The sequence below is a fragment of the Rhodamnia argentea genome, chromosome 3 (assembly GCF_020921035.1).
Source record: "Rhodamnia argentea isolate NSW1041297 chromosome 3, ASM2092103v1, whole genome shotgun sequence".
Taxonomy (NCBI): domain Eukaryota; kingdom Viridiplantae; phylum Streptophyta; class Magnoliopsida; order Myrtales; family Myrtaceae; genus Rhodamnia; species Rhodamnia argentea.
Genome location: NC_063152.1, coordinates 23535412 through 23547236, shown reverse-complemented (window position 1 = coordinate 23547236; position 11825 = coordinate 23535412). Strand labels below are relative to the sequence as shown.

At 40.1% G+C, this 11825-nt stretch overlaps 1 protein-coding gene across 1 annotated transcript; it reads left to right on the top strand.

The window, feature by feature from the left end:
• Positions 1-841: 841 nt before the first annotated feature.
• LOC115729282 (FCS-Like Zinc finger 3-like) lies at positions 842-11390 on the top strand. The gene is made up of 3 exons (XM_048276021.1): positions 842-1128; positions 1317-1609; positions 11349-11390. Exons 1-2 carry the CDS (start codon positions 995-997, stop codon positions 1501-1503), a joined length of 321 nt encoding a protein of 106 aa, XP_048131978.1. The 5' UTR covers positions 842-994; the 3' UTR covers positions 1504-1609; positions 11349-11390.
• The last annotated feature ends 435 nt before the right edge of the window (positions 11391-11825 follow it).

The window sequence follows — 11825 nt, the reverse complement described above, 5'->3', positions numbered from 1 at the left end:
AAACGGATGGGATGAAGGTCTCCGAGTCATGTAAAAAAAAAACGGGCGACACCTTTCTCGATACATTTTGACGTCGGATCGAGTCAAAAGCTCCAAAGCATATATATTAAATCCTAGATTCTAGGACTATGTCACACGCATTACAGCTAGTACTACAATAATTGCTCCGCTGCGAGCGTCTAGGTTGCATGGATCGATATTAAAGCGAGTGGTCGAAAAAAGGGGACATAAATAAAATATAACAGCGCCATCTAACTTTTCTTTTTATTTTTTTGGCAAAAAGTGCCAAAGCACACGGAGGACCTAGCAGTAAATACCACATTCTTGGAGGACTTCTCCAGGAAATCAGATGGATGACGCACTTCCTCAAAACCTCGGGCCAATAGGATTCCATCCCTCGGAATCGGGGGATTAAAAAAAAAAACCACCTTCCATTTTATTTTGAATTTCATTAATAAGTACAAGGAGGCACTTATTACGTAATCAATAGAAAAAATTGAGGTGCGAAATTTGACACGAAAAATCTTCGTGCTTTTGAATATCGAATAATCACTTATTTAATATGCTCAATAAATGTCATGAAAGTCCTAATTAATAAAAAAGAATTTCGTTAGAAAGTAACTGAATGAGAAAAATTGTAATTTCCAATACTATGATGGCAGGTTGTAACTTTTTTTTTTTTTTTTGGTAATGCACTCCTTTTTCTAGAGTTTGCGTGGTCCGCGACACAGAGGATCGCAACACTCAGCTCTTCTTCTCCTCACCCTCCTGTCATTATATAATCCACCCGACCTCCATCGTTACGCTTCCCCCGCTCGCTCTCCAAAATCAATCAATCTCCCGACGGCCTTCTCCTCCATCTTCTTCTTCTTCTTCGTCACGGTTCTGGAGCTCTTTTCCTTCCTCTTGTAGTCCTGGACAACCCTCCGCAGCTCAGCTTCTCAAAGCAGCTCCTTGCTTAACCTCCCGCCGCCGCCGCCTCGGATAGCGATCGATGGCCGCTTCGCCGAGGGCAGCGATGCTGTACTACGCCGGGTGCGAGGATCGCCACTGCGAGCCCCACTTCCTCCAGTCCTGCTTCCTCTGCAACAAGCGTCTCGGGTTCAACTCCGATATCTTCATGTACAGGTCAGTAGCCCTAGCCAGTTCCGACGTATTCTTGTTGGGCATGGATCTGATTCCCTTCCAGACATCTTTTCACCATGCAAAAAGGCTCCTTTCCTGCAAAAGACCATTTTTCGCCTTCTTTTGTTAAATGGGTCGGGATCCGGATCGTGATGTGTGTTTTTTTTTTTGGCTCTCTCTCTCTTTTTCAGGGGCGACACGGCGTTCTGTAGCAAAGAGTGCAGGCAAGAACAGATAGAGATGGACGAGGCGAAAGAGAAGAGCTGGAAGAGTTTGCCATCGTCGTCTTCCTCCTCCTCCTCTAGGGCTTCGAGGAAATCAGAGTCGACCAAGAGCAGCAACAAGGCCGTACGGACTGGCACAGTGGCGGTCGCGTGAGATGAGAACCATTCTTGAAAACCCTGTGAAGATCCCCCAGGGAGAATTCCTGGGGATCTGTATCTTAGAGCCCTTCGATGTGTAAAGAGATCGGTGGCAGGGTCAGAAAAAAAAAAAAAAAAAGGGACCAAAAAGACAAAGAAGAAGAAAGAAGAGGCCCCACCAGGGAAATTTTGTTTTTTGGTTTCCTTTTTATGAGAATTGCCAGTATTTTTAATTTTATTTTAATTTTCGTTATTGCGGAGATAAAAGTGGAAATTGGCATGCCCAATTAATTATCGTGTCGCGGAAATAAAAATGGAAATCGGCATGTCGAATTATTGGAGAAGAAAAGAAATAATAGTAATTTCGAAAGATTATTGTTCCTTTGAACTTATCGATTTAGAAATATACAAGTGACAAAAACAGGATAGAAATATATGGATTTTGATTCCATCTTCAGTAAATTTCTTGTGATTTGAGTAAGTTAATCAGAATTAAATCGGTTAATGCACAGTAGACTCCTTTTTATGCCCAATTTTTTTTTGTCCAAAATTAGTTATTGAACTTTTAATTTATTCCATTCATTTTCCTCTTGAAGGTAAAATTTAGTTTTTTCTTCTGGTCAGAAGGTAAAATTAGTTACTTAAGCCTATTTTCCCAAAAATTATTTGTTTTTGTCTTTCGTGTGTGTGATATTAATAAATGAAAATCAGAATGAATTCTTATGTACAAGAACTGCCTATCGGCATCTTCTCTTCTGCTTAGCCCCACTTACAAAGGCTTAGAAACCTCCGTCGGGATGGCTCGCTCTTTGACTACCATATTTAGGGCACCGCATTGATGATGGTTCTATTTCTCTATTTTTTATTTTTTATCTTTTTTCGAAGAACATATTTAGAATAGCAATCCATTTGGTATCGTAATTTTATTTTTCTATTTTCAAGACAAAATTTTGGCATAGACATAGGTTTGGAACAGAAATCGGAAATATAAATAAGAATTTCTCTTATTGCTCACTCGTGCCACCGATTGCTATCGGTCACTGTTCGTTGCTAATCGCCTCTCTCGCATCCTTGTCGCCGTTCGCCATCCGTTGGCTGTCAATATCCAGTCCCCATGTTGTCGGTTTTTAATCCCTGGTTGCCCTTTGCCGGTCCCCACCCTCCGGCCCCCAATCTCCGTCTGCTAACCCTCGATTGCTTGTCTCGGCTCGTTGGCGACCACCGCTGGTCACCTCCACCGATCGTCGATCGCCGACTATTGGTCGTCGGTCTTCGTCCGCCGATTTTCTGACCCCGATCACTTTTTGCCGGTCTTCGATCCTTGATCGCCATTTGCCGGCCGCCGGTCTTCGGTCCTTGGGCGCAGTTCATTCGTCACCGATCACTATCCATTGGTCGCCTAACCGTAAAAATTTTATATTGTTAGCAAACGAATATCCGTTTCGGGAGTAAAAATTTTGTCATTATCAAATGCGTGAGCAATGGTAAAAGGGATCGGGGTCTTTAATGCGGTCTGCAAGTTCGATCTTTGTGTTGGAAATGTCAAAAGACTTTTCGGGTCTCAAGGAGACCCTTCGTAACCCAAGTTCATCTTGATACTTGGAATCTAGGGAGTTATTACCTAGAAATTATGTCTATTTATTGTTTCTAGTTTTTCAATATAGCTTTCAATGTTATGTATCTAGACATGTCCGTTCGTGTGTCTAGAGTAGACGTAGAGTCATATTTTAAGGTTATAAATAGATGTGTTTTATAATCATTTTCAGAATGAGTGAATAAACTTCATTTCCGAATTTCCTTCTTCAAACTTTTGGTATCAGAGTGCTGCGCCTCCGAGATCCAACATTTGGTATCGAGCCGGTTGGCGGTTGCTTGATTTGGCTAAGTTTTGTGAAAGCTACTCTCAAGTGAGATGGCTTCGTGAGTGGTGCTTGGGATGGTCCAACCTCAAATCCCAAGGTTCGATGGGAAGAATTTTGAGCATTGGAAGATCCAGATGGAGGTGCTATTCGGGTTTCGGGAGCTGACCGAGATTATAGAAGAAGGATTCGTGGAGCCAGAAGGGCCGGCAGATTTGACAACGGAGGAGCAGAGGACGCAAAAAGAAAATCGTAAGAAAGATCGTAAGGCTCTCTTTTACATCTTTCAAGCAATAGATTCGTCAATCTTTGAAAAAGTGGCGAATTCCAAGACGGCAAAAGAAGCTTGGGACACTCTCACCAACATATACAAAGGCGTTGAGAAGGTCCGGAAGGTTCGGCTTCAAACTCTTCGTCGACAATTCGAGCTCCTTCGGATGGAAAAGTCGGAGTCCATTTCTGACTATTTCTCACGGACATTGGCTCTTGTCAATCAAATGAAGGCCAATGGTGAGACTATTGTTGATCAACAGATTGTTGAAAAGATTCTTCGAACTCTAACTTTGCAGTTCGAATATATTGTGACTTCCATCGAAGAGTCACGGGATCTCTCCATCTTGTCCGTCGATGAGTTGGTGGGCTCTCTACAAATGCACGAGCAGCGACGCAAGGAGAAATCCAAGACAGTGGAAGAAGCTTTGCAAAGCCGGTTGGTGTTGCCCGGTGAAAAGAAGAATCTTTCTAATCAAAAGAAAGATCCAAAGCGGTACGAGAAGTATGCCGGACAACGAAAAGATAAGTCCCTTATTCGGTGTTTTAATTGTAAAAAATACGGGCACTATAAATCCGAATGTCGAAGCGGGAAGACCGGCGGTCAAAAGTTTCATGCAAACGTAGCAAGATTTGTCATAGACATGTCGATGGTGACGGTGAGCAAGATAATGCTCTTTTATTCACATGTAATTACGCGGTGGAGAACCGGAAGAATGTTTGGTACTTAGACACCGGATGCGGCAATCACATGTGCGGCGAGAAGGAATTGTTCTCGAAATTCGATGACACCTTTTGTTCGGAGGTGAGGTTCGGAAATAATACCAAAGTTCCTATTATGGGAAAGGGGACAATTAAAATCAAGGCAAAAGATGGGTCGGTACAAAGCATTTCCGACGTCCATTATGTTCCCGGTCTTCGAGAAAATCTCCTAAGCATGGGACAGTTGTTTGAGCGAGGCTATCACATGACCATTAAGGATGAACTTTGCACGGTTCATGATGGCAAAGGAGGGCTGATTACAAAGGTAAAAATGGCTCGAAATCGACTTTTTCCTTTGTATATTAATTATGCTACGTCATGCTTTAGTGCCTCAGTGCAAGATTCGACATGGCTTTGGCACAAGCGGTTCGGACATGTGAATTTCGACGGCTTGAAGTTGTTGTCTCAAAAGAAGATGGTACGTGGACTACCCGAAATTTCTTCTCCGAAGGAGATATGTGAACCATGTGTTATTGGGAAGAAATGCAGAGAAAGCTTCCCTTCGGGAAAATCATGGAGAGCTTCAAGGCCGTTGGAGCTAGTACACTCCGACCTCTGTGGACCGCTCGGTGAGTCGTCGAATCGGGGGTACAGGTATTTTGTTACCTTTATCGATGACTTTAGTCGAAAAACATGGGTTTATTTCTTGAAGCAAAAATCGGATACCATCGATGCTTTCAAGGAGTTCAAAGCCTATGTAGAAAAACAAAGTGGGCACAAAATTCGAATTCTTCGAATTGATCGTGGCACATAATACTTGGTTGGAGATGGTTTCTTCAAGCAGTGCGGCATTAAGCATCAATTAACAACACGGTATACTCCTCAATAGAACGGAGTAGCGGAAAGAAAAAACCGCACTATTATCGATATGGTACGTACCATGCTCCATTCCAAAAATTTGCCTAAACATTTACGGGCGAGGCGGTTGCTACGTGCTATTTACTTGTTGAATCGATGTCCTACTAAAGGTCTTGAGTTCAAGACTCCGGCGGAGGTGTGGAGTGGTCGAATCCCTTCGATTCAGCATCTTCGCGTGTTTGGGTGTATTGCTTATGCCCATGTTCCAAATGAGCTTCGCAAGAAACTTGATGAGAAGAGTGAGAAGTGCATCTTTCTCGGTTCTGATAATGACACAAAGGGTTATAGGTTGTATAATCCTGTAACGAAGAAGGTGGTTATCGGTCGAGATGTCACTTTCGATGAGGAAGCTGAATGGACGTGGAACACAGAAGAAAAGAGGTAGTTTCACTTTGTCCTCGATGAGGAGGAGTCGGTTCAACCCAATTCGGATAGTCAATCCGAACCAGCGGTGGGTTTGATGCAGCCTAATTCGACAGCAGAGACTCAATTGAATTCCGTCGACAATCTTGTCGAAAATCCTGTCGACAATCTTGTCGAAAATCTTGTCGAAACATCTTCACGTCCACGGCGAGAACGAGTGTTACCCGCTCGTTTGAGGGATTGTGCTTTGTCGAAAGATGATGACCCCCTCTGATGAAGAAATTATCAATTTTGCTCTCTTTGCGGATTGTGATCCGACACACTTCAAGGAGGTTTCCCAAGATGATTGTTGGGTTACTGCTATGGATGATGAGATACATGCGATCGAGAAGAATGATACGTGGGAACTCACGTCTCTTCCAGAAGGCAAGAAGTCCATCGGCGTGAAATGGGTCTATAAGACCAAGTATAAGCCTAATGGCGATATTGATCGGTTGAAGGCTCGCCTTGTAGTCAAGTGTTACAAACAGAAACCCGGGATTGACTATTTTGAGGTATTTGCTCCGGTTGCAAGAATGGATACTATTCGCATGATTTTTGCCTTGGCTGCTCAAAGGCGTTGGAAAATACACCAAATGGATGTCAAGTCCGCATTTCTCAATGGCGTACTTGAGGAAGAGGTGTATGTGGATCAACCGGAGGGCTATGTCAAGAAAGGACAAGAGGGCTTAGTCTATAAATTGAAGAAAGCTCTCTACGGCCTCAAACAAGCACCACGAGCCCGGTATACGGGAATAGATTCTTATTTCATGCATCATGGCTTTATTCGCTGTCCATATGAGCATACCTTATATGTCAAGGTTGGTTTGAATGGTGAGTTGCTCATTGTTTGCTTATATGTTGATGATCTCATATTTACTGGAGATTTTCAAGAGATGATTTGTAACTTCGGGGAGGCCATGACTCGTGAGTTCTAGATGGCAGACATGGGTCTCATGTATTATTTTATTGGCCTTGAAGTCACACAATCGGAGGATGGTATCTTTGTTTGTCAACAAAAGTATGCCAAGGATATTCTTGAGTGTTTCAAGATGGCTACTTGTAAACCAATTAGCACTCCAATGGAGGAAAGATTGAAGTTGACAAAAGACGGAAGTGGTTCCGAAGTTGATCCCACTTATTTCAAGAGGTTAGTTGGGAGTCGACGATATTTAACTTCTACTCGGCCATATCTTGTTTATAGTGTTGGGATGGTAAGCAGATTTATGGAGACTCCTAGACAATCACACTTGCGGGCGGCAAAAAGGATTCTTCGGTACATTAAAGGTACTATGGATGATGGTATATTCTACAATTCTTCTAATGATTTTCAGCTTGTGGGATATACAGACGGTGATTGGGGAGGCGATATTGGAGAAAGGAAAAGTACTTCCGGTTATGTTTTCTCTTTAGGAAATGGAATTTTTCTTGGTCCTCAAAGAAGCAACAGTGGTTGCTTTGTCCAAGGCGAATGAGAATACATAGCAGCGGGTTATTGTGCTACTCAAGCGGTTTGGCTACGTTCGATGCTCGGCGAGCTACGTCATAAACAGGAGCATTCGACGGTGATTAATTGTGATAATAAGTCAGCTATAGCCCTTGCAAAGAATCCGGTCTTTCATGGAAGAAGCAAGCACATTGATATAAAGTATCATTTCATTCGAGATCTAGTGAAGTCTGAGGAGATTGTGCTACAGCATTGCAAGTCGGAAGACCAAGTGGCTGACATGTTCACGAAGCCGTTGAAGACAGACTCCTTCCTTAAATTCAAGAGGATGATAGGCATGGTCAAGATGAGCTCGGTTTAAGGGAGGCTGTTGGAAACGTCAAAGACTTTTTTGAGTCTCAAGGAGACTCTTCGTAACCCAAGTTCATCTTGATACTTGGAATCTAGGGAGTTATTACCTAGAAATTATGTCTATTTATTGTTTCTAGTCTTTCAATATAGCTTTGAATGTTATGTATCTAGACATGTCCGTTCGTGTGTCTAGAGTAGACGTAGAGTCATATCTTAAGGTTATAAATAGATGTGTTTTATAATCATTTTCAGAATGAGTGAATAAACTTCATTTCCAAATTTCCTTCTTCAAATTTTTGGTATCAGAGTGCTGCGCCTCCGAGATCCAACACTTTGTTGTGGGCAAACCTTTGATCAGCTTGTATCTTGAATTGTCTACCTTATGGGGGAGCGATTTCTCGACATTTTATACGAAACAGGATACACGGACAAGTGGCCCGCTTCACCCAACTTTGGTCCAAATGGGCAAAGTTTGAACAATGGCCTTCCATTAAAAGACTCGATCATCGCATTGTCCGGCCACCCGAAACTCGTCATCATGTGTTAAATTATGTATGGGCCTTGGACAATACATTGGGCTTAACTTCGGGCCCGGATCTATTTGGGCCTGCATAATGACCACCTCTAAATAAAAAGTGTAAGACACAACTAGGTCATGTCGTAATTTTGATCCGATTTTTTTTTTGTCCGAATTAAGAAATAACAGCTCAATTCCTTATGTTTAATTTTATTCAGAATGATGTTTCATATTCCAAATTTATATATGTATTTACCAAAATCTCAGAATACTATTTAGTAGAAAGATCTTTTCTTATTCTATGAAAGAACAGTTTGTTTTGTACAATGAGATGGAATATAAGTGTGCAAGATAGAAATAAAGAGAGTTGCATTCGCTATTTTACTAATACAATAAATATAATTTCAAAATATATAATTGCATTACTAGGTGCTTCAATAATTTGACACTTTGCATGACAAATAAAATGAGTCATAAATATTTCATTATTCTATAATATAAACGGAATTAAAAATGGATCATGCCCGTACAACATAGTTTTCGTGTAGAATCATTCTACCATTATTTTTTGTGTACAACATACAAGCTTAAAATTAAGGTTAGATTTTAAAACAATTAATTAACAACCGATTTAAGTCGTTTCCGATCTTATTTAAAAAGCACCTTTTATCTTTTGTATCGATGTAACAATCATGAGATATAATGTGGAAAGCAATTTATGACTTTTCAGTCTATATATTGGTTTTTTTTAATTACAAACTAATGCATTTCAGTGTTAGTTAATACAAGGGTTAATACCATGAAAAACCCTAAACTTGTATATATGTGATAAATTTACCCAAAATTATTTTTTTGACTACCAAAAACCCTAAATTGGTACTTTTGTGATAAATTTACCCTAAAATAATTTTTTAATCAAGAAAAACCCCAAGTTGGTATACCTGTGACAAATTTATGCTTCACTAAATTGGATTGATACCACGAAAAATTTCAATTTGATAAAACTCTAACAAACAGAGGGTAAGAATCCTAAACTAGTACATCCGTGAATTGTCACATGCCATCAAACTTAGCAATTTGACGGTTGGATTTAACGAAAACTAACGGAGAGTAAATTTGTCACATATGTACCAGTTTGGGATAAATTTGTCACATATGTACCAGTTTAGGATTTTCGGTAGTAAAAAAAAATAATTTGGGATAAATTTATCACGCTTGTACCAATTTGGGGTTTTTCATAGTATTAACCCTTAACATAATTATGTCTTCTTGTTAAGGGTAACATTTTTTAAGTAGAACGGCATATCCATTCATATAAGAGTTGCATATTTTCTTGAAAACACAGTTGTTAAATATGGAGAACATAACTGCCACGTGCAATGCTCGCGGTTACCCAGTAGATAATTATAAAGACAAAATTATTCCTCTGCAGTTGTTTGTTTACTAGCTCAGACAATGTTAATTCTCTCATTCAGAGACATATCAGACCATATGTATGCTAGATGAAGGAGTCTTTCCAATCAACGCTAAGTGCAACTACTTTAATTAAAAATAGAAAAGAGATGTGAGCCTGATTTAGTGAACTATAACTTTCGGTAGTAAATAGTATTTTATCTACACATTTTTAGGCTTTATCAAAAACATGTAATAGGTACTTTCGGTATTATGAAATTACCATCAACGTTTCCATCCATCAAAATCATCGACATTTTAATTAAATAATTACCGAGCGAATGTATATGGTCGCGTTACTAGAGAACATCAATTCTAACAAACCTGCCGTTGATAATATTTCTTAGTATGGGAATGTGATAAATGCAAATTGTTCGAGTCTATCCACACCGATAATGAGCATGACTACGTATTTACCTATTTATAGGGCCCTTCATCTCTTGTTGCACCACGCCTTAGCCGACAAAATTTCTTCTTCTTTCTTGCTTGTCCTTCCGGTGCTTCAAAGCAATACCATTGTGATGCCTCATCTTTGAAAACCCTTTTTGACATGCATCCATCGATAATGTCTCACATACTCCAGCCTTGCATGTACATAAGTATTGGATCGGTGATCTACCAGAAAAAAGGCTTCATCCTTGGTAAGATTGTTAGTAGTTTGTTTGCAAAAAAAAAAAAAAAAAATTCCAAGAGGTGCCTTGTCCCACTTGCTGATTATTTTATTTTTTCAAGGATACGAGTGTGTATCTGTTCAATTGGCGGTTATTTTCTGCCTAACAATTATTAGATGCTTTTACAACTTTTTGAAAGCTGCGTCGGCTCAAACATTTTCTCTATAAATTACTAAACGTTTCTGTTCGATTTGTAACTTCAACTTCCATTTCTGTTTTCTTTCAAGAGAAATACAACAACTATTTTCAGTTGTTTCCCTTTGAGAGTTCTTGGAGAAATATCAGCATTGTTATATGACATTCTCATTTTGAGATTTTATTGTATTGTGGAGGGTTTTTACTGGTAATCATTAGCAACGTTGTGAGATAAATAATTCCTTAAAGAGAGTGTTATCATGCCTTAAAGTCTGGTTTCATTTGTTCCAATTCGATTAACATGCTTTTCCCAACTATTTGAAGGAATCATTTGGTGCGACAATGGAGTGAGAGTCCAAAGTCAAGTTTTTGCCTGCTGATGATGGGCAGAGAAGGCTTGATCTCATAAAGCCCAGATTACCACATGGGGAATGCCTGCCTGGTTTCCTTGGCTTCGCAGTCAACACGGTCAACATGGATGCCACCCATATATTTCGTCCAACAGCCAGTGGTTATGGTCTTCGAGAAACTCCATTGTTCCATCTTTTCTGGCGAACTCAAGTACCTAGCACGAGGATGCATATATTCCCTCAGCAACCAGGAGGATGTGGATGTGAGATTTCCAGTACCGTCCGCGCCGGGTGCATCCAGTCTTCCCGCAAATTACCACGAAATGGAAAGCCAGATGAGGGACTTGGAGATGTTGTTGATTCGGCGTGTGATCTTGTAGTCGTAGTTGAGTATTGATTTTTGCAGGGTTTAATTGATGGAGGCGAGATCGATGGTGGTTCGTTCATTCATTCATTCGTTCGTTCTCGACGAATGCCGATCAATCCTTATATAATAATAAGCTAGAAAATCACAGACGAAGAGAACCTGAAAACAAGTTAGATGGTGGATAGGTTTGACGTTTCATGTATTTGATACGAAATTGTACGAGAGCTAGTCATTTTGAATATTGTGCGAGCAAGAGCTTTCCTCGATAGTAGTAAAAAAGTGAATCTTCAAATATACAAGCAATGGTGGTTTCAGCTACGGTGGCTTCAATGACATGCGACTCTCTTTTCAACTCTAATGAAGTAATTCACAAAAATCTGTAAGATGATGATGCTTGAACCCACCAGGAATCTGTATCATAATCTGGTTGGGAGAAGAAATGGATCGAGAAAAAAAAAAGGGACCAAAAAGGGAAGAAAGAAGAGACCCCACCAGGAATTTTTTTTTCTTTTTTTTTCTTTTCTGTGCCGAATGTCTATTAAAAAAAAAAAAAAAGATGGTGCATCCCTGTGGTCTACAAGTTCGAGCGTTATTGAGGACGAACCTCTGACCAGCTTGTGCCCCGAATGTCATCTATCTTATATGGAGAGATCTCTTGATTTCTGATACGAAGGTGGAGCTCTAGTGGCAGACTCAAACACTTATAGGTGAACTGAGAAGTTATCATTGTTTTTTTTTCGGTCGAAACTGAGTAGTTATAATTTATGTCTAACATTCGTAGGTAAGTAACGCCTAAAAATTTTGATCCTAATTCTTTTGTCCAAATTGAAAATTAACAGCCCAATTTAACATGTTTAATTTTGGGGAAGAATAGCAGAAGTGTCAAAAGTTTCGTAC

Coding starts and splice junctions, on each gene's coding strand:
- LOC115729282 (XM_048276021.1), top strand. CDS start 995: ATGGCCGCTTCGCCGAGGGCAGCGATGCTGTACTACGCCGGGTGCGAG. Junction 1,129..1,316: donor TCCGATATCTTCATGTACAG/GTCAGTAGCCCT, acceptor TCTCTTTTTCAG/GGGCGACACGGCGTTCTGTA.